The sequence below is a fragment of the Vitis vinifera genome, chromosome 17 (genome assembly GCF_030704535.1).
Source record: "Vitis vinifera cultivar Pinot Noir 40024 chromosome 17, ASM3070453v1".
NCBI classification, from domain to species: domain Eukaryota; kingdom Viridiplantae; phylum Streptophyta; class Magnoliopsida; order Vitales; family Vitaceae; genus Vitis; species Vitis vinifera.
Window position 1 is genome coordinate 1337072 of NC_081821.1, and position 21593 is coordinate 1358664.

The window sequence follows — 21593 nt, forward strand, 5'->3', positions numbered from 1 at the left end:
CATTCTTCTCTGTCAGAATAATTTTAGCATGAAGAAGGTCTAGTCAATTACATACAGAATATGCATGCCTTTGATCTATTTTGCTACATGGGACTAGGGTTTTTGTGTTTTCATAAACCCTATGAAACAAACCCCATTACTCCATAATTGCATTGGATCAGCTGCTTCCCCATTCTCCCACTGCCCATTTCCATATTATCAGAAAATATTAACGCTTAGATACTTTATTAAAGCTTGGCATAATAAAGATGGATACACAAACAAGTACATCACAAGTGATATTCTAATGGGGGAAGTGAACAATTGAGCTTGAAAAAACCTGCAGTGATGGAATTAGTCAAGCCTAAAACGAGCCTGAACAATTGAAATATAGCTTGTAGCTTTGGCATCTACACCTGCATCATCCTGGTATAGGTTGTCTGTGAAACAAAGTGCATCGGTATCGAAATTCGTCGAGAGCTGCTTCTTCTTGATCTGGAGATGATTTGCAGAGGGGTCCATGAGGAACATAGAAGCAGTAGAAGAAGGTGGGGTTGGCTTAACCTTGGATGTCATGACCAACTTTCTCCTGATGGCTCTGAGCTTCTGATGGGAATCCATTGTTTTTTTATGCTTCTGTTGCCTGTTGGTGGATATCTATGTGGTGAGTTCTTCACTGCAAAGGGAGGAGGGTTTATATAGGGTTTGTTTGGGAGTTGAGTTCATATGGGGAGGTGGGGAATGATATATGTGATGAGAAAAAAAGGCAACATGACAGTACTGCTCATGATCATATCTTTTCTTCACTGTTTGAAAGTAATCATGGAGCTAGCTTTAGCTTGCATCCTGGATATATTCCCATTTCTTGGAGATTTTTACAAGGATTTGAAAGATACCCTTCAAAGATGTGAACTTATCAAATTTTCTTACAAATAATTTGGGAATTAAGCAAACTCTTCTATTATTAAAAGAACCTCATATACATATAGTATGTTTTTGGAAATAAGGATCAGATGCTCTTGGAGAGAAAAGTTTCTAAGAAAGGCTTTGAAACCCTTTTTACAATTTTTTAAGGAAAGCTTTTTATTATTACTTAGATCTTGTTTGAAATATATATATATTTTAATCAAAAGCTTAAGATAAATCAATTCAAACTTTCAAAGAAACAATTAATCTTGACATATTGTACCAAACTTTATATTAAAATTCATGACTTTTAATAAAATTATTAAATTTAAAAAAGAGATTGTATCGTCTCAGAAATCAATCTCAACAATGTCTTCATCGTTAAGTTAAGAGACTGAAATCCCTTATTAAATCAACTTATTATTATTTATATGATTATGTCATATGATTATGTCTTAGTTTAGCTAATGACCATAATGATTCTGTTGGTACCTGTACAGTAATTATTCCTTTAACCAAAATTGGTCATATGCTTCCTCACACATTTGAATATTATTCCACCAAGTTGAAATTGATTAAGATTCAAGTTCATCCACCTCCCCCCCACCCCCCCGGAATAGAGATAGATATAGAAATAGTAGGTCAAAGATTTCATTTTAGCCTAATGATTAAGTACTGGATATTATTAAGTGCTGGTTAAGATAATCCCATGGTATAATCCTCCCCCGACCAAAAAAAAGGAAGAAAGAAGAAAATATCAAAGATCATGACATGACTCATTCAACCAGCCTGGCTCTGATATTTTTTTAGGGTAAATGGACTGAACAGTCTGATTTGCTTTCACTTTATCTTCCAAAAGATGAAGAAGACACCCAAGTAGATAAAATGATGCTCCACTTTATCTTCTATTGAATTAAGCTACAGTGGTCACACATCCTTTTAGTGTTGCTTTACTCCAACATGTGGGAAACAAGTACCCATGTAGTCTTAAGAAGATTCCATCGGCTCTGCACTTGTATCTAATACTTGTGTATCACTCATGATATCATATATGTTGGAGATGCTTGTTAATCCTTGTGCGATAGACCACGCACCATGGGAGAAAAAAACTCTAATGTTCACTTTTTAATGCTCGCCTTTTGATCATGTGGACGTATCATCGTGTTTTAAAGCTGGGTGGGCCTTGACTTAGAGCGATGCTCGTTACACTTTTGAGAATATCACTATTGTCAGGGGGTGAGACTGAGAGTAATAATTGAGGTGGATGTCGGAATGACAAAAATTTAATTTAAAACCCTAAATTGAAGACGAAGACCCCATTACCCACCCTCCTCACCTCAATTATTATTATATGATTTTACTAAATATAAATTTTTTAAGAATAATAAATTATACATAATTTAATATTTTAAAAATAAAAAATTAATATGAGTATTAAATATATTAGTTTATATATAATTTTACATTAAATTATATAAAATAGGAGGATGAGAGATTATTCTCGAACCTGTCATGTCTTATTTACATCTCTAATCTTATGATATGTTTTTGTTTTCCCAAATTAAGTTAAAATTAGTCCTAACCTTTTAATTTTTGAGTTGATTTTTCTTTCTTTTTCAAAATGGTCTTTTAAGGAAGTTCTATTAACAAGATTTGGATAAGATAAAAATAAAATAAAAAATCATATTATTAAAATTTGGGTTAGCCAAATCATATTAAGAGGGAAGGAGAAACTTTAAGTTTTCAATTTTAAAATACTTTCAAATAAAAAAAAATACAAAAAAAAAATTATACAATTTTTTCATTTTAAAGAAAAGCTCTATTTTATTGGATTGAATACAAGCTAATGGACTAAAGTAATGTGTAGTCCTCCAAAGAGAAGTAAGAAATTACAAAGGAAAGAAAATAAAGAAAAAAATTAAATTAATAAATTATTTTTATGTGATATTTTAAATCCTTTTCATTTATTTTAACTCGGATTAAATATACTCTATTCCTTAAAATTTTGACATGTTTTTTATTATTCCCTCTCACTTTGACATTTTATCTCCTAAACTGTTTAAATATCACACTTATTTTTTTTCTTTTTTACTTAACAAACTATTTGTTGACTTTTTAATAAGTTTAGGGACCAATGTATTGCATTTCAATAAATTTGAGAAGTAAGATGTTGAATTTGTAATGTAAGAGGATAAAATGTAAAACATGTTAAAAGTTGATGAGGTAAAATTTAAACTTTTTAACTCTTATATATAAAGAGTAAATACTTTTAAATGTATAAATTTTTAAATAATTTTAATTATACTTGATTTTTTTTCTTAATAAAATCAAATATTAGATCTTTTCTTTCCTGAACATTTTCCTCGAGCCAAACATGACACGAAATTCTGCACAATCTTGTTTAAGTTTATCTTGGAAGAATGTAGAAGAAGATCATATAAATGCACTTCCTCCATTTTTCAAAATTAAGACCAAATTCATGACAATTTTGAATCGAGATAAATCTAGGAGATCAAAAAAGAGAATTATATAATTTATTTTTTTAGTTTTAAAAATATTATATAAGATTGTACTCACAACTTTATTAATATAAATTTGATTTAATCTATATTTTTTTGTTTTTTAATTTTACAAATATTTTTTTATTTATATAAGATTTCAATAACAATTTTCATGTGGTTAAAAAACTCTTAGAAATCACTCCCTTTGTTTTTAAAATATTACATTGGGTTAGATTAGCCTGCTTAGATAGTGCTTTTAGAAAATATTTCTCATATTTGTAATACTTGAATGATAAAAATTTTTAAATGTTAAAAATATTGAAAATATTTCATAAAATTACTGACAAACGGGCTTTTTCATACCCAAATCCATTTTCGACACACATAGCGCATGAACATATATCACATCAATGCTCATTGATTTCATACAGTAAAAAATTATGAAAATTTTGAAAGAAATTTATCAAGAATATTTTGTGAGTTTCGGGTTTTTAGAAAAAACAGAATATCATGTAAATATAATAATATAAACATTACACCATATTGGGCTGGTTCGGGTTGTGAAAGGCTACGCCCAGTCCAACATTGGTTGGCGCTCGGGCCAGTCAAATGATATAAAGTTACTTCCATGACCCAAGTTGCCTCGTGCCATGGCTAGCCCAAGCCTGGACCCCATTTCCAAGCCCAACCTCGAAGAACTTTGGGCCCTAAGGATATCGGGCCCTACGAGCCCAATTAAGAGCCCAACCCAAATGATATCATGTCTTAAGTCCAAATGAGACCAAGCCTAAGCAACAAAGCCAGTCGGCTGAGAGCCTGAGAGAGAGAGGAGAGAAATGGCGAGTCTGCTTCGAGTTTGCAGAAAAGCCCTAACCTCCACGGCCACGGCTCAGCCGCTTCTCTGGAGGGGATACGCAGTCGAATCCGCGGCAGCGATACGAGAATCTCCGGATCGAGTGAAATGGGACTACAGAGGACAGAGAAGGATAATTCCGCTGGGGCAGTGGCTCCCGAAGATCGCCGTCGACGCCTATGTGGCTCCCAACGTCGTTCTCGCCGGCCAGGTCACCGTAGGGGACGGATCGTCCGTTTGGAACGGCTCCGTTCTTCGCGGCGATCTCAACAAGATCACCATTGGGTTTTGCTGTAATATTCAGGAGAGGTGTGTTATCCACGCTGCTTGGAATTCTCCTACAGGTCAGGATTTTCTTATTGTTTGGATTTTTCTATTTCTGTTTGGTTGGTGAGAAAACTGAGATAAAAGAGATAAAAGATGTTGGGTTTTTGTTTTGTTTTGTGTTCAACTAATAAGCCAAATAGGCTGTCGTAGGGTTAGTTGAGATCAGAAACTATGAATGTTTATAAAAGTTTAGAAGTTTAGTTGTCGTAGCCTACATTTGCGTCACAATTCACAACCAAACAGAGGATTGTGGAAATCGATATTTCTAACGATTCCATTGGCGTTCTTTGGTAGCAAATAATGTTCGTCTAAGGAAAATTTGATTTTCCACATGGCTTATTTTAATGCTGTATTAATTGGAAGAGTGACTGTATATGGTTTTGGAATTGAATTTTTCTTGCCTGCATGAGGGTAAAGTTAGGGTTTAGTGTTAGCAGTTAGGTAGATTCAAAAGCCTGCAACATGAATCAGTAGAGGCCAGAAGCTATGCAATCTGAAATATTGTTTAGTTTATTTCGAGCTCAAAAATGCAAAATCAATAATTATGGGGCAACTAAAAATTGTCTAACCTGTGAAATTTCTCAAATTTGTTCTAAGGAGGTCCAGCCCCGTATTGTTTACTCTGCCTTATAAGGAACTTTTTGTGTCCTAATTCGGCTGAAAATTAGAAGGGTCTTGGTGAGGATGGCTTAGGGATATGTTATTGCTATATTGTGAGGTCTATAATTGATGTCTTTTTATGATATTTTTCTTCCTAACTAGTACTACAAAACATCTGGGTTAACGATTATTTGAGCCTCATCGTTTCTTATTGGGGATTCTCTGAAGTCAGTGGTCCCTGAATAATGGTGGATGATTATTTAGAGGCCGGAATATTTGAAATCCCATGCCTGTGAGGTATGGACTATGAGTTTTGCAAAATTTTAAGATGCCACATCATACCTCCTTTATCACAATGGTTTTAGTAAAGTTATGAGACACCTTGATATAGGACAACCCTATGATGGTTGCCTTCAAATAGGTGGATTAGGGCTTTTATTTTTTTTATTTTTTATTTGGTTTAAGGAGAGGAACAAGGTATAAAGTTTATTATAGTAAAATAAAATAAAAATATACAGAGAACGAAAATAACAAGAAGAAGGGATGGAAACCTTAGAGTTGCATTAAAGCTTTCTAAGAGTCTCACTTAGAAGAAAACCAATGGAGTCTTACCATTGAAAATTGCAAAGTATGCAAGAAAACATGATATTATTAATCATTAATCCATTACTTTGGTTTACATCAATCTAATTCGAATTCTCCTTTGACTTAATTAGCTACGTATAATTTGACTCTAATAAATACTAATCTTAATTTGTATTGTTTTCGTTGCTTTTAGGCGTTTCTAGTGCAAGCCCTTTATTTACCTATAAAAAAAAATACTAATCTTAATTTAATTCCAACTAGTATTAATCTCAATTTAATTCCAACTAATACTAATTTTCTTTCTTGATGTATATCTTGGAAATTCATCTTCATCAATTGCCCCAACTTGAAAAAAAAGTCAACCTCAAGTTTTAGTTATTTTCCACGGCCAATTGAAATTTCGAGCAATGTCTTCCACCATTTCTTTCTTTTTCAACTCTTTACCATGATAAAATAGGATTTCAAGATCTCTTAAACTTGTTCAATTTCATGCAAGATAAGTACCAAACTTTGAAAGATTTTCCAATGTTGTGAAATAAGTTGATGGTTGTCGAAATAATTATGTATCATCAACAAGCTTGTGGCAAGTTGCTTTCCACACTCTTCTTGTAAATTGTCTTGTAGAAGAATCTAAGATTCTTGAATTCCCTATAATCAAAAAGAAATTTCAACAATTCTTATTATATGATCATAGGATTCTTCATGTTTGTCATGAATCATGATAATATTCTGCCTTGGAAAGTCAAGCATTGGTTCTTCTAAAGCTTTTGCAACTTCGTTAAGCTCTCTTATAGGTTGTTCTAGGATCAGTTCCATTACCTCTTACATTCTAGATTTATCATTGACAATTTCTTTCTCTTTACTTGCAACTTCAAATTACCTCTTAATGGGAATATTTGATGGCTCTTCCGAGTTCAAGGATGTTAATTTTTCCTCTAATTGCTATGATGGAATTTCCTCTATTGGACAAAGGATCTTCTTATGCCCATTGCACATAAGTGTGTGACTGTTCTCATATCCATCATGTTGGACCCTTTCATAAAAAATTCATGGTTTTCCAAGCACAACATGAACAACTTTCATTCGCAAAACATCACACCATATTGATAACTCAAAATTGTTACTAAAATTAAATGTTACTAGACAATGAGAATTCACCAAAATAGATATGTTATCTACCCATGCTATTTGATAGGGATTTGGATGCTCTCCCGTCTTTAGGTTAAGCTTCTCAACAAGTTCCTCTAAAGCTAAGTTGGAACTACTACCTCCATAAAAAATCATAATACATAGTCTCCTTTGGCAGGTAACACGAGTTTAGAAGATGCTAGTACATCGTCAATCCTTCTCATCATTTAGCCTTGGTATGTTCATTAATAGTTGCATAAAAAAGTTGTAACCTTAAGTCACTCTTTTGGCGTGTCTATTTAATTTATCTTTCTCTTTATCTATAAAAAAATGTTGCTTTGCTCCTCAATTGCATATGTCTTCAAGCCAAAAACTTTTGCTCTTATACCAAAATTGATGTAGAGCGACACTAGGATGGTTGCCTATAATTAAATAGGTGAATTAGGATTTTTATTTTTTTAGGGTTTAAGGAGAGGAATAAGGTATAAAGTTTATGGTAGCAAAATAAAATTAAAAAATATAGGGAAAAAAGATAGGGAGAATAAGGGATAGGAACCTTGGAGTTGTACTAAGGCCTTTTAGGAGCTCACCTAGAAGAAAATCAGTGGAGTTTCACCATCGAACATGGTAAAGTATGCGATAAAACATGATATTATTAATTTTCAATCCATTGCTTTGGTTTACATCAATTGGCTCTATTTATAGGCTTCTCTAAGAAATCCAAAGTCTACTAAGATTCTAATAACCTATTATGACTCTAATTTTAATTCTCCTATAACGAAACTAGCTACTCATAATTTGACTCTAATAAATACTAATCTTAATTTAGTTCTAACTAGTACTAATCTCAATTTAATTCCAACTGATATTAATTCTCTTTTTTGATGTATATCTTGGAGATTTATCATCATCACACCCCATCATCCTAGAATATATAGATGGATTTTAAAGTTTAGGAGCTTTGTTAGGGGGATTTGTGGCACTTGCATGTTCCAATGGCCCAAAAGCTATGGTCCATGATTTTAATGTTATTCCAGGTACCATTGTTTTCGTGGAGAAGATGCAAGAGGTCTTTGCTAGCTGCATGGAACATTGATCAAAAAAGGCAAAAGGAAGGTGTGGAAAGTGGTGTTTGTTTTTTGACTGAATAAAAAAGGTCAAAATATTTGGTTTTTTCTATTTAGCTAAAAGTAACCTGTTGATATCAATCAATATAACTAAACATAACAAGTTCACTTTAATTATGTTGGTTAATATCAATAGATTACTTTTAGTTGAAAATAAAAAAGTTAAATATTTTGGTTTTTTCTATTCAGCCAAAAAACAAACAGCACCGAAGTTAGCCTTTCTTTGTGTATCCTAGGGTATTTGGAAGGACCATAGTGAAAGATATTTTAAGGGACTGAAGTTACTGGAGTGGAAGCTGAAAGAAATAGTTTGATATCTTTCTTTTGTTGAACACTGGAGTGTAACTCATCTGGGAAAAGGTCTTTTTTTCAATAGAATTTATCAATGGTTTAGGCTGCCTTGACTGAGGCTCTAGCACTTCTCCTTTTTATCTTTGGTTGCTTGCGTGCCTGCATACCTTGGATGTACCTGGATTGTACACCTTTTTGGCATTTTTAAAAAATAGATATAAAGGTCTTGTTGTGAGGAAGGCAGGGGCTAAAAGCATTGCAATCACCATTCAGCCATTATTGCTGTGGTGCCTCAGGCTGGAAAGTGAGATGGTAATTGACCACATGGGCTCTGGGGCGAGCACACCAGGCTTAGAATAAGCTAATGTATGGCTTATTAAGGAGTTGATGCAAGCAAACTGCCATTAGGTTTCTTGGTGAATGGGTACGGAAATTTACACTCTGATGTAAAACCTTTGTTGATTGCATTTTTTCATCTTGTACTGATCATTTTTCTGAATTTCATTTTTGTTTTGTTTTGCTTTTTTTTCCTTAAGAAACCAAGAGTTGACACGTATAATATAGCTAGCTTCCCAGTTTGGAGTTGGTTATGCCCATCACAGGCATAAACTCTCTGGTTTGTTTGGGGATCTCACTATTCTATCTTTCAGTTATTAGCTTCCTTCAAATTTCTATGTTATAGTAGGTTACCTAATCTAACCTGAGCAGGGTTTGGTGGGGAAGTCCAGTGAAACTTGTGGCTTGCAACTTCTAAGAAGGCTTTGGCAAGATTCTTCTTTAGTAGGGTGTCTGGTGTTGCTCTTTTATACAACATTAGCACCTCCTGCTGCTTCTGCCATGATGATTTATATACTCACTTATGTTAGTAATGACAAAGGATTCTACTTTTGAGGATTGCTTTCCCTGATATCCTCCCAGTATTTTGTTATCTGGTAGTTTTTGAATCAGCTCTTCAGATGTTTGAAAATTAAGTGGGTTACCTTATATTAGTTTTGAAGTTTGCTTTCCTCTGCATCCTCCCAATATTTTGTTATTTTGTGAGAGCTGGTAGTTTTTGAATCAGCTCTTTGTAAATTTGACAACAAAGTTGATTACCATACAACCTGATCTTTCCTAGATCTGCTATGGTACCATATTTCTTCTTGCATTGTCATATGATGCTTGTCTTTGTTCTCTAGATGCACAGGTCCATACTTTGAATGTGAATTGTTATGTGATGTTGTTGGAGATATTCATAAATCTCTTTCATGTGCAGATAATTGATGAGAATTATTGTGTCAAGCAAACTATAACTAAGATAGTAATACATATATCACAATTTTTTCATTTTGAACATAAAAATAAATCATGAACAAACCCACAAGCAAATCCTGTATGATATTATCTGATCTTTACTGAGGACTTTTCAGTTGATACTCAATTTCTTTCCATACATCAGGATTACCAGCACACACATTCATCGAGAGGTATGTGACAGTTGGTGCATCCAGTCTGTTGCGGTCTTGCACGATCGAACCTGAGTGCATTGTTGGGCAACACTCCATCCTTATGGAAGGTTCTTTGATGGAGACCCACTCTATCCTTGAAGCTGGATCTGTTCTTCCCCCAGGAAGAAGAATACCAACGGGTGAACTATGGGCTGGGAACCCAGCAAGGTTTGTCCGAACTCTGACCCATGAAGAGACCCTAGAGATCCCTAAACTTGCTGTCGCTATCAATGACCTGAGCACAAGCCATTTCTCAGAGTTCCTCCCTTACTCAACAGCATACCTGGAGGTCGAGAAGCTGAAGAAGTCCTTTGGGATTTCAATTTGATGATCTTTGATACCATGCTCTGTATCTTTTAGTTTGTTTTTGTTCTCCTTAAAGGGAAATAATCAAAGTCTCCAAAGACTAGTAAAAAGCTTTGGTGGTCCTTGTCTTTTTATTTGATTTTGAAGCCCAGCAGAAGAACTGGATTATACTGGTGTCTAGCGAGACTCAAGAAATTTGCAGAGTGATTTGTATTGAAGCTCTATTGAGGCTCTGAATGCTGATAATGTTAATTTTTTAAGTAACTTGAGTTACTAATTAGGCATGTAAATGGGCTAGGCCTGGACCCTTTTGGCTTGGGCTGACGATGCCCTTACCTTGGCCCAAAATTTTGGGATCAACCCATTCGGGCTGGCTTCGGGTCGGTGAACATCTTTAGAAAAATAAGCTCAAATAAAGTTGGATTTGATAATTTCAATAAACCATCATATTCAATTAGCTTTATCTTGGAGTTAAATTTGAATTGACCGGTAATCAAATAAAAAATAAATAAAAAAAGGTAATTCCATAACATAGTAGTAGTGAAACCTAGTGGACAAATGATCAAATTGTCTAGTCTCAAGCGGGTGTCAAATCTAATTCCATTTAGGGCTTTATATAAAACAAGCACTAGAGAACGGAGAAAATAAGACAAAAATATTAGGTATATGGTAGGCAAATAATACTGGCTAGCGAATCTATGGCTTCTTTGTGTCTTTAGTGGAGGAGAGATCCACCAACCACTCATACGAAGCTTCCCCATCATTAACAATTCTAAACATCAATTATTCATTATTTCTCCTCGTAAATACTCCTTATTTTCTCTTCTCATTAGTCTTTCTACTTTCTAGACACCTTCCAAAAATTCGTCAAGAAAATGTTACACCCCCATGACACCCTCGTTAAAAAGCTTATATTATAACATAAAATATCACTTACTTTAATAAAAATGAAACTTCTAGAGTTATGAAATGTTACATTGGTAACTTGAATATCCTTTCCTTTTGGCCATAAATCCTATGAATCTTGCCTAAAATGATCCCATCCGCTAATTATTTGGCCCAAAAAGTGAAGGGTACTTAATGATTGGAATACCCAATTATTTTAATGAAGTGGGCAAGCCAAAACTTCCAACATTTTGATAAATGATGACCTAAAACGAATCTTCTAGGGTGGTTTCAAGGGGTAAGTAGGGCCTATTAGGATATTACTGATGATACGTATAATTTTAATGGCACATAATCCCACCAAGGTCAGACCAAATAAAAAAATATATATATCCAATTGGGCTGGCCACCATAACATTATGTGTTGTGGAGCATATCGTGTTCCACTTCATTGCAAATTTGCAAAGTTGGAACACCTAATTAAACTTGGACTCATCATAAATTGGAATATAAGTCCACTATGACATCAATATTTAAAGAAGGAAAAAGTACATACATAAACCTATTTATAATATTTTTTATTTATTTATTTTAATTTTAAGTTAAAGTCAAAATCATAATTTAAAAAAAATTATATTATACCCATAAATGTTTTATTACATATGAATCCATTTATTACGTAAATTAAAAAACGACTTTTATAAAACTCATTTTTTTTTCTGTCGTAATCCACCTAAAACTTTTTTTATGAAAGTTGCTTCAACAAATAGAAAAATGTTGCTACATTTTAAAATTTGATTTTATCTTCTATTTTTTAAAGTTTGAAAAGTTCTTATTACCTATTTATAAAAATAAAAAAAATCCAAACACTATTAAAAATTATGTTTTATCTTCTTATACCACTTTTTAACTTTCAACTCTCAAATTTATCTATTTGCCACCGGTTAACTATTATTTTACCCATGAGGTTATAAGATAACAATGATGATGTTATTATAGTAGAACTGGTCTAATTAAACAAATGGGTTTACTATTAGAAGCACTAATTATTAAAAAATATAAAAAATAATTTTTTTTATTTTTTATTTTAAAAAGACTCTGATAAGAAAAGGTACCTCCTAGTAATTAAACAGGGTGCCAATGTCATCAACCACTACAGCATGGGCTGTGTGGAAGACCTAATGGAAAATTATCTCTCTTCTAAATGAAACAAAGATTTGGACATCTCAACCATTCTTTTCTCTTGCTGATCTCCTCCATTTTTTTTCCAAAATCTTTCCTCTTATATACTCACCACCAATCTGGCAATATCCCACTACTCCCTAATATGATTTTCCTTCTCTTTCTCTCCTTCCAAACACTAGTCATTATCACCATCACATCTCTACAAGCTATGTGAAGATATGTATTGATATTGCTCTCTTTTTATCAGTACTCATGGTCAGGTTTGGTAGAAATGGTGAGTATGAAGAAGGTGGGGATGTTGGAATGGCTCAATCAAATCAAATCTCCCAAGGGTTTTGGGTCCTTTAATCTGATTGAGCCGTGCCAATATCATCATGTTCACTTCTCCTACACAATTGTCACACTTACAACACCCCTTTATTTTTTCTGCTACTGGGTTCATTTTCTTTCTTTGGAAAGGTAAAAGTAGAACTCCCACTTGAGTTTTTCATTCATTTTCTTTTGAAGAAGTGCTTGGAATGAAACTCTAGCCAGTGGTGCAATTCAGTTTTTTTGTTCTTTTCTATATATTTGTTCAATTGGTATTTGTATGATTCATTGGGAGTGCAAGCACTGCCTGCAGATTTTCCATTTAAGAGGTCTCCTGGAATTTGTTTTCCCCAGAAAGTCATTTTGATCTTTCTTGATTTTTTCTTGTAATGTATCACATCTGTTGTTGAGGGTTTGCAACAATGTGACTGCTTAAACCTGCCCTAAAATCAACTTTGATGTAGACATAATAAAAGGTTTTTATTTCATTACACGATACCAATTGATATCCAGATAAGATAGTCAAAACCCGATTCAAGAAATGGCATCAAGGTGTTGCCAGAGGAGTTACTGGGCTAAATGATGATTGAAAATAGGTCAAAATGGGTGTGATATCGAAAGTCATAAAAGGTTCGATTTTTCTTATGTCTCTCCTATATCTTCAAATTATAGCAATTAAATACACTTTTGTACTTCACTAGAATGGTTAAAAATTCTCATATTAGCACACCCATGCTTTGGTTGCAGTTTCAATGTGGGATATATATATATAGGTTTCTTTAAACTTGCCAAACAACTGTAGTTTAATTATCTTTGATGAATAGTTTTTGGTATCATCCAAGAAAGTTATACAGGTCTAATTTGATTCTTTCCAATCAATCCTCAAGCTTTTCTAGTGTATTGGTTGAGCTTTGTGATATTTGGTCTTGAACAGGTTGTCTCTCAAAAGGGTTACCTTCCATTAGAGTAAGAATCATCTCAAAAAGGGCTTACCAATGTGAGTTTTCGGAGTAATCTTCAAGGTTAGGGTTAGGATTTATAAACCATACCTGAGGGTCTCCTCAAGAGGATGTTCAAGCTGCCTCCCCCGCCTCTATGAACTTTATCGAGTACTTGCGAGTAACTAGAACATGGTGGTGGTGGTTGGTTGTTTCTTTTTGCATTTTAGATTTTTTTTTTTCTAAAAAAAAAAAAACGAGGACTAATTTGAACCTAAAGTCAATATCATGTTGGAGTAAAGGGCCAATTCAATCTAAAATTCTCCCAGGAAAAGGTTACCAAGTAGGAAGAATTCGGCACATTGATTTGAGGTTGGTAACACTAATTTTATACTGAGAAGAAAATGGACTCATACGTGTAATATATTGGCATAATCACATAGCAAGGCATCCATCCAAGGGTAGCAAATCTTGAGTCATATGGCTCTATTCTATACCCTACAACACCTAAATATCAATAAGATTAAAATTCAGGATATTCATTGCTAGAATTAAGTGACACGTAATTTCAACTCCATATCATGTTCCAGAAATGTTGAAGAAAAATGTATAGAGCAATGAGCAAAATCTAACTCTCCAGAGACGATGGAGTATGGGATATCACCAGGTAAACAGTGCTGTAATAGTGTAGATAGCTGCGGGGGGAGCTTTCTTCCTGACCACCTTGATGATCTGCAGAGCTCAAATGGACACGCCCAATTTCCCCGCCGCACATTATCCCTGCTAAGGGAAACCCAGGAAAGTTCTCCAAGAAGGGGGAGCTATCAACATTTGCTTGTCCGAAGAATGAGTCACCGCGGCCATAGCAGGAGAAGATGATACCTCCACACACTTCTGTCTTGTCGCCACCATCAGCAACACCCCTAAAATGATAGCTGTTTTTGTGGGTCCAGGCTTGCTTTAGATTTCTGAACTCTTCAGAGACATGGCGACAAGAAGACAAAGCAGTATCAGAATCGGAACGGTAGAAACGAAAGGGATCACCAGTTTTGATGCCAACGCCGTCAACAAAGAGGTACTCTTCATCTCCTCTATGCCACAAAGAAACAAAAATCATTTTCAGAGACATCATACCAAATGTTAAATCTATGATCATTCTTTCTATTAACCCTTTTTTGCCCTCAAATAAGGAATGGAATCCTTTAAGTTAAGACAGTGAATGTACACTTTACAAGGCATTAGAGGAAAACCATCTCTGGATGCTAATTTATAATATTAGGATAGGACGGGTTTTTATTTATAATTGTAGTGTTCTCCCATCATCTTATCTATCATCATCCAGCAGAACTAACGCAATTGTTCTATGACGATTCAAGTATTATCTTTTAGCCTTTTAGGTGACATACCCAGTGGCCAAGGTTTGTAGGGGGTTAAAGCACAGCAACCAACAATAAGTCGTTCGCTTTCTACAGTAACCTACTTGGGTTTAGGAATTCAGCACCCCTATCAACACTAAATTTTTCAATACCTACTCAGGTTCAGGAATTCCATCCGCTATCCTCCCCAATTTTGTTGTCTCTGCACATGAAAACTAAGAATAACTACAGTAATAACAGCAACAAACATATGTTGCCTTGAAATGTTCAAAAAAGGTGCACTCCTATGACATTGACAAATAAATCAAAACGTGCGTTTGAAAGTGTCACAAAGTCCTAGTTGATGTGTTTCTTTTTGTAAAGAATATTGTATATAATATTTGATATATTCAAATGTCATTGTAATATTAAATTTTTAAATTCCTTATAGAATAAGGAAAGTTCTTAGGAGTAATTCTATAACTATTCTAGGTCATAAGTGGAAAATATTATGAGATGGAGATACTATACATGGTGGATAGAGAAGTGAGAAAAAATGATAGCCGGTGGAAAAGGGAGGTATTCTCTACAGTATAATTGAATGGTCTCTCTCATCCATGAATGTAGGCATGGCTAGTCGAACCACATTAAAATCCTGTTTAACTTTGTAAGAAATCGTCCAGGTAGAAATGAAGTGATTACTCCCTACATTAAGATCGGTGCTTTGAGTTCAACAGATCTTTTCTCACTAGGGGGAAAAAAGAAGCAACCATAGGAGGGTGCAAGTCAGGGTGCAACCCAAGTACATGTCAAAGATACAGGAGATATTCAGAGAGAAAGGAAGAAAGACAATTCAACAGAGACTTATTCCCATTCTATGTCAGGGTCTGCAAAAGCTTGAGTGATTAAAATTGTGAAGTTCCAGAGCAAGGGCCACACCTGTTTAAGCTGGGCGTACAGACACATGAACCTATTCATCTTTTACTGACAACCTTTCTATCCATCCTATCTAAACTACACAAGTTCCATGCACAGGTAACTGCCATAAATTGTGAATAACAAACCATGCAGCAAAAAAATTTCCTACAATTTCATTATGTCTAAGCAGCAAAAATTCCCAAAATTCTCTCTCCATTTAATCCACAACCCAAGTAATGGTAAATATAAAACCAATTTGGCTGTCAAATTGATAATTTATACCTGTGATCCCATGTCTACCCTGGCTTAGTACAATTACACTCCTGTATCTTCTATCATCATTTACTTTTCAGTTCTATTATCCCCCTATTTTCTGTCATCATAAAAAGCCTTTTAATTCTAACAAATCTCTCCTAGATTTTAACTTTCTATTTACCTGTAATCTCATCAATAAAAAATTATAGCACCAACAAAGCAATGAGTTATGCTAATATTCATTGTTATAGTTCCTTTTCACTTTTTCAGTTCTTACATGTGTGTGTATTGATCAGATTATTGTTTTCTTCATTTATCGTCTATGCTATAATAGGATGCCTTTCTAGTTTTCACAGGTCAATGCAACAATGTGAGTGGAAAATAAAATAACCAAGACCAACAAAATATGACAAGGAATTTTCATAACTTACCCTAAAACGTCATGGAATTCCAAGGTTGTTACCCACCTCACCTTCTCAGACCCAATGGAACACTTTCTTCTTTTCGTAACCCCAATGTACAAGTCATGAGAAGCATTCTCATTTTCCATCTGCCATATAATATCTTTTGCTTTAGGAAGAGAAAGAAATTTAGAAACTAAAAAACAATAAAAAATAAAATTCCACTAATATTAATAGAGGGTTTCACAGGTGTAGTATATGTCATCTTGTGAATAACAAAGACACTCTAGTTGCAGATATGCAAATAAAATAGTCCAAAAAAACTAATTACTGCATCTTTATTAAAAAACACAATTTTCAAGTTAGTTTCAGCTTCCTTTTGCAATTTTTTGTAATGATATACCACTATGATCATTTGTAAAAGGTTTGAGGTGAGCAAAAGCCTCAGCAGTAGTTGACCGCCTTTCCACATAACAGGAGGTGACTGCTGAAAGTTTTCAAGTTGAGATATTTCAACTTTCTTTTGCATTTCTTTCTTCTGTCATTATGATTATGATTATCGTTAACGAGTTTGAGAAAATCAAAAACTTGAACAGTAGGTTGCTGCCTTCCCAAATAAATACTTCTGGAATAATCTATTTTGAAAGCACTGCCACATTAGAGAGTTTAAATAACGATACTGCCTAATTCTGATATCTTAAAAATCACATATATGGTCATCAACTATGCACTATGGAATAAATCCTTTGTCATCATGACAGCCAAAATCTCATACAACCAAACAGAATCTATGACAATCCAAGATACAATAAGCTCTCTCTTGCAAAGTTGTTCAAGGACAAGAATTCTGAAGCTAGTCACTTTCCTAATGGTCATGGCCCATTTGAAGTATCAACAAGCCATCAATTTAGCCCCAATTCAACCGCAAAAAGACAGCAGTTAAATTGGCGGAAACATATCAAATCAATAGCTTCATAGAAAAGAGCAAAGAAATCTTTATTAACAAATCAAATGCATGTTCTGACACCCTCAAAGAATTTAAGAGTTACCTCATCATAAATATCATGTAGAAGTCTTTCACCATCAAGGGCCTCTTTGAGGCCTTCTTTTCTTGCAGTGAGCCATGTAGAACGCTCAGATCCATCGCCTTTCACTTTAACGGAAGCCGCCTTGTGTGTGGGACCAACAGGTACTACACCAGTTGACAAAGCAACATGGAATTGAGTTTCACCTACACCTGCCCATTGGAACAAATGCAACTAAAGCAAGATTTTTGAAATACAGAAGAGTGAATTGTGAAACATAACAAGAATTACACAATATGAAGAAAGAGGCCCATGAAGGTGGCAAGGAATTGGGATGGGAGCATGAACAGGTAGGTTCAATTCTATGTAACGAAAAAAAAGGAATGAAAAATTTAAAAAAAAAAAAAAAAGTGTAGAAAGAGTTTTTTAATTTCACACACCAATGATGGCAACAATGATGAGTGCATTTACTTTTCAAAATAGTTTTTTTTTTTTTTTTTTTTTTTTAGGGGGGTGGGGGGGAAGGTGGCATAAAGTTAATCGCAATTAATTATATTTTTGGATTCATAAGAAAAACAAATGATACCTTGAGGCTTATCATTGTCCCTAGCAAATACAAGAGCAACACCATCACAAGAGTTTTTTAGACTCCCACTGATGTTTCTAGAATCATCCCCACTTCTATACATAAAATGTCCACTCTCTTCACCCAAAATGACAGTTTCCATAGACATGGCATAATCTGCAACATCCAAGAGGTTATGCAACAACTCATAAGAAGCAGTAAAAAAAACTGTGGTAATTGACTAGTGAATAGATTGTCAGCCACATGATTATTTAGGTTCACATATAGTTATTTATTTTTAAAATAAATAAGCCATATTCAAGATTGAAATAGCCTTCATTCCTTATGTCAATTTAGATATCTTCCATACCACACTGGTATTAACACTGGAGTGTAGAACTGTTAAATGAATAAAGTCACTCAAAACAGCAAGGCCTCAGCTTGTTAAGAAGCTTAGACTCATGTACTAATCAAAAGAGCCAAGTTCAAGCTGCATCAAGCTTAAGTGCTTAAGCTAGTCACAACTCAGGAAGGCCATGCTCCACCTAATTAGGCTCAAGATAAGCAAGCATCATATTGTTGTAGTAACTCTAATCTCTTTAAGAAACTAATTCCAAGAAATCACCCATACTAAAAGTTGAAAAGTGGTACAAAGCTAATGAAGTGTGAAAATAGACTACCCATTAGTATTGGCAGCAGACTTTAATTTTGAAATAGATGAACCAGTGCTGAACCTGACTAAAGAAAGCTCACTTAGCAAATACCATATTTTCTTTCTTATTCATTCTAAACAAAGTTGAAATGGATGAACAAAAAGGATAAGGGTTACTTTCACTCACCTCCCTAAAGGTTTGAACTAAATTAGTTTAAAATTTCGTCAAATACCTCCTTTATCCTTTTCATTTGATAATTTCACTCACCTCTCCTTTAACTCAAAGTAAGGGAAGTGTTTGATGAAATTTAAAATTAATGGTGGCTAAATGTATTTAACTCAAACCTCAAGAGATGTGAGTGAAATTAACCTAAAGTATAATATTGAATAATACCCACCCATCTTCTCGAGAACGGGTTTCATGTCAGCGTGTTTATCCTAGAACATCACCGAATTCCAGTGTTAGAAATGCAAGGTATAATGAAAACCCATGTGTAAGAAACTAAGGAACAGACTTCCTTTCAAATGGAAACAACTAAAACCCCATGCGACATAAACTTACCCCAAACATTACAATTCCAGTCGGAGAAGTGCAACCCGAAACAGCAGCAGAAAAATTCCTAATATCCATCACAAACTTGTCGATAAGGGAAATGCCAGGTTCCTGATGTTAGTCAAAAACCTTAAGTCAACTTTCCTTTTCACAGTGTATTGCCACCCAAATAAAACCTATATCAAACCATACAACTCGTGCATTTCGACCTTTCATATGAAAGCAAGATGATGACTTATCATCAATTAATTTCGAAGGTGTCCTTCAGCTAATTTGAATAGGTTCACAACATAGATCCTTTGATAATAACGCACTTTCCTTTTCAGAATTAGTACAAACTCTCTGAGTATTACACACAAACTGTCTAACATCTCCAAGAATTCCCTCTAAATCAATTTTTTAAGAAAGCACACAATTATATAAAGTCAGTGTAAAGGTTTAAACACAGCATCCATACCTCCAATTCTCGCAACAGAGGGATTGCATCAACTTTCAATCCCGGCATAAAACCAACAATCAAAACAATGCCTCGATCTTTATTTGCTGGTAAATTAAAATCTTCAACGTCAACTCCCCACTTCACCTAAAGAATTTCAAATCAAGATAATCTCTCATTCCCATACTTCAAGTAGGAACTCCAACCAAACAAATAAATTCAGCATACAGAAGCTCACCTCCTTGAATTCCTCAGTAATCGCATCACTACCAATGATTCCACGAGCAACAGAAGTAATCACCGGAGTAGCAGAGCCCAATTTCTTCGTAATCTGCATCCAAATTTCACTAAATTGAGTACACGAATTTAAACAGATGCGTGTTTGTGCATATACACAGAGACTTCATACGAGTTTGTGAGTGCGTTCCAGGCTGAACTTGAGGCCAATGCAAGCAATAGCGAAATGAGGACGAATAGGCCTGGAAAGAACTGAATCCAGAACCTCCTTTACAGCATCCTAGATCATGAACCAAAAAAAAGGAAAAATCACAAATCCAAACAAATTTTCTTTAGGTTTCCAGAGAAACAAACAACTGATGTGCTGTCCATTCAAAAAATGAACCATGCGCTTGTCTATAATCTACAATACCTGAAAAGAAGGATTGAGAGAGATTGCAGAGGCGAGCTTAGGGCGAGAGAGAACGTCACCGGCGGCGCGGCGCCAGGAGCGGCTAACGCACCCCGCGTTTGCAAAGGATAAGGCTGGGAGTCTGGAGAGAATGTTCTGAAGAAGATCTTCACTGAGAAGAGCGACACCACCTCCTCTTCCTCTCTCCATTCTGAGGATTTTCCCGAATTCTGTGAAGCCCCCGTTTCCATTTTATAGGCAAATCAAATTAGCATGATCCACCCCTCCCCCTTTTTGCCACGTGGCTATTTTTTTTTCTCCTCTTTTCTTTAAGTCCTTCAACAGCCATTTTGTCCATTTTCTGAAGTTCCTATCAATTACAGCCACATTGAAGTATACCACATCGAAAATGTCAAGAGAGCGTGTAGAAATAAAGTTGGAAGAATATATACGCGTAACGATTCTAAACCTTAAGGCTATGTTTGGTTCCCGGAAAATTTGAGGGAAAATGCGAAGGAAAGAAAATACAAAGGAAAAGTAGAAGGAAAGAAAAAGTAAAGAAAAATAAAAAAATAGATTAAAAGTTGATAAATTATTTTTTTTTGTTACTTCAAACTCATTTTATTTATTTTAACTCATCAATATAAAGATTAAATAATTTAAAAATACATAAGTTTTTAATTAGTTTTAATCATATTTAATTTTCATTGATATTTTTCGTAGGACAACCAAACATGAAAAAATCATTTTCCTTATCATTCTTTTTCTTTCCTTTGTACTTTCCAGGAACCAAACATAGCATAAATGAAGGTACAAATAAATAGAATTATGGTACTAATAATAAAATATAAAAATGCATGTGTCATTATCTTATTGATGGCGTATTCTTTATAAATACAAAAAAATATTTTTTTTCAATACCTAATATAAAGCTAAAAATATAAAAATAAAATATTAAAACGTTCTGGTAAAAAACATAGATATAGAGAAAGAGTTGAAAATACAATAAAAATAAATATTTAATTTTAAAATTTTTAAGTTTTTTGTTTTTAATTGTATTTAATTGTTATGTATTTTAGTTTTAATTTGTTAATTTTTTTTATTTTATTGTTGAGGTAAATTAACAAAATTTTTATTAAATTTTATTAAAACAAAAATATGAGAAGACAAGAAGATCTATATAATACAAGATATAAAATCATTCTTAATTAAAAGATTTGAAAAAATTTATTTATCACTTAAGATCTAGAGATTTTTTCACAATAATTTGTATCTTATATTATATAATAAAAAAATTATAATATATTTATTTGTAAAATAATTTTATTGATAAATTAATTTTGGATAATTTTATTTAATGTTATAAAGTAAAATGATATTTAGAAAATAATTATTTGA

The 21593-nt window shown here is 33.9% G+C and overlaps 2 protein-coding genes and 1 non-coding gene across 3 annotated transcripts; 2 read left to right on the top strand and 1 right to left on the bottom strand.

The window, feature by feature from the left end:
• Positions 1-4169: 4169 nt before the first annotated feature.
• Positions 4170-10354, top strand: LOC100257801 (gamma carbonic anhydrase-like 2, mitochondrial). The gene is made up of 2 exons (XM_002283877.4): positions 4170-4583; positions 9736-10354. The coding sequence occupies exons 1-2, from the start codon at positions 4223-4225 to the stop codon at positions 10110-10112; spliced, it is 738 nt and encodes a 245-aa protein (XP_002283913.1). The 5' UTR covers positions 4170-4222; the 3' UTR covers positions 10113-10354.
• A 2088-nt stretch (positions 10355-12442) lies between these two features.
• MIR171I (microRNA MIR171i) lies at positions 12443-12545 on the top strand. Its single transcript, NR_127789.1, has one exon. It is a non-coding gene; the product is annotated as a microRNA MIR171i (primary transcript).
• Positions 12546-13921: 1376 nt separating this feature from the next.
• Positions 13922-20557, bottom strand: LOC100262924 (F-box/LRR-repeat protein At5g63520). Its single transcript, XM_002283859.5, has 10 exons — positions 20217-20557; positions 19977-20084; positions 19806-19898; positions 19589-19714; positions 19141-19242; positions 18977-19016; positions 17948-18103; positions 17386-17573; positions 16367-16485; positions 13922-14498 (listed from the first exon to the last, which is right to left on the bottom strand). The coding sequence occupies exons 1-10, from the start codon at positions 20403-20405 to the stop codon at positions 14036-14038; spliced, it is 1584 nt and encodes a 527-aa protein (XP_002283895.2). The 5' UTR covers positions 20406-20557; the 3' UTR covers positions 13922-14035.
• Between the last annotated feature and the right edge of the window lie 1036 nt (positions 20558-21593).

Bases quoted from the DNA above. Each gene is read 5' to 3' on its own strand.
- LOC100257801 (XM_002283877.4), top strand. From the start codon at position 4,223: ATGGCGAGTCTGCTTCGAGTTTGCAGAAAAGCCCTAACCTCCACGGCC. The intron at 4,584-9,735 runs GTCAGGATTTTC...TCCATACATCAG, and splicing joins TGCTTGGAATTCTCCTACAG to GATTACCAGCACACACATTC.
- LOC100262924 (XM_002283859.5), bottom strand. From the start codon at position 20,405: ATGGAGAGAGGAAGAGGAGGTGGTGTCGCTCTTCTCAGTGAAGATCTT. The intron at 19,243-19,588 runs GTATGGATGCTG...GACTAACATCAG, and splicing joins CTCTGTTGCGAGAATTGGAG to GAACCTGGCATTTCCCTTAT. The intron at 16,486-17,385 runs GTAACTCTTAAA...ATTATATGGCAG, and splicing joins TACATGATATTTATGATGAG to ATGGAAAATGAGAATGCTTC.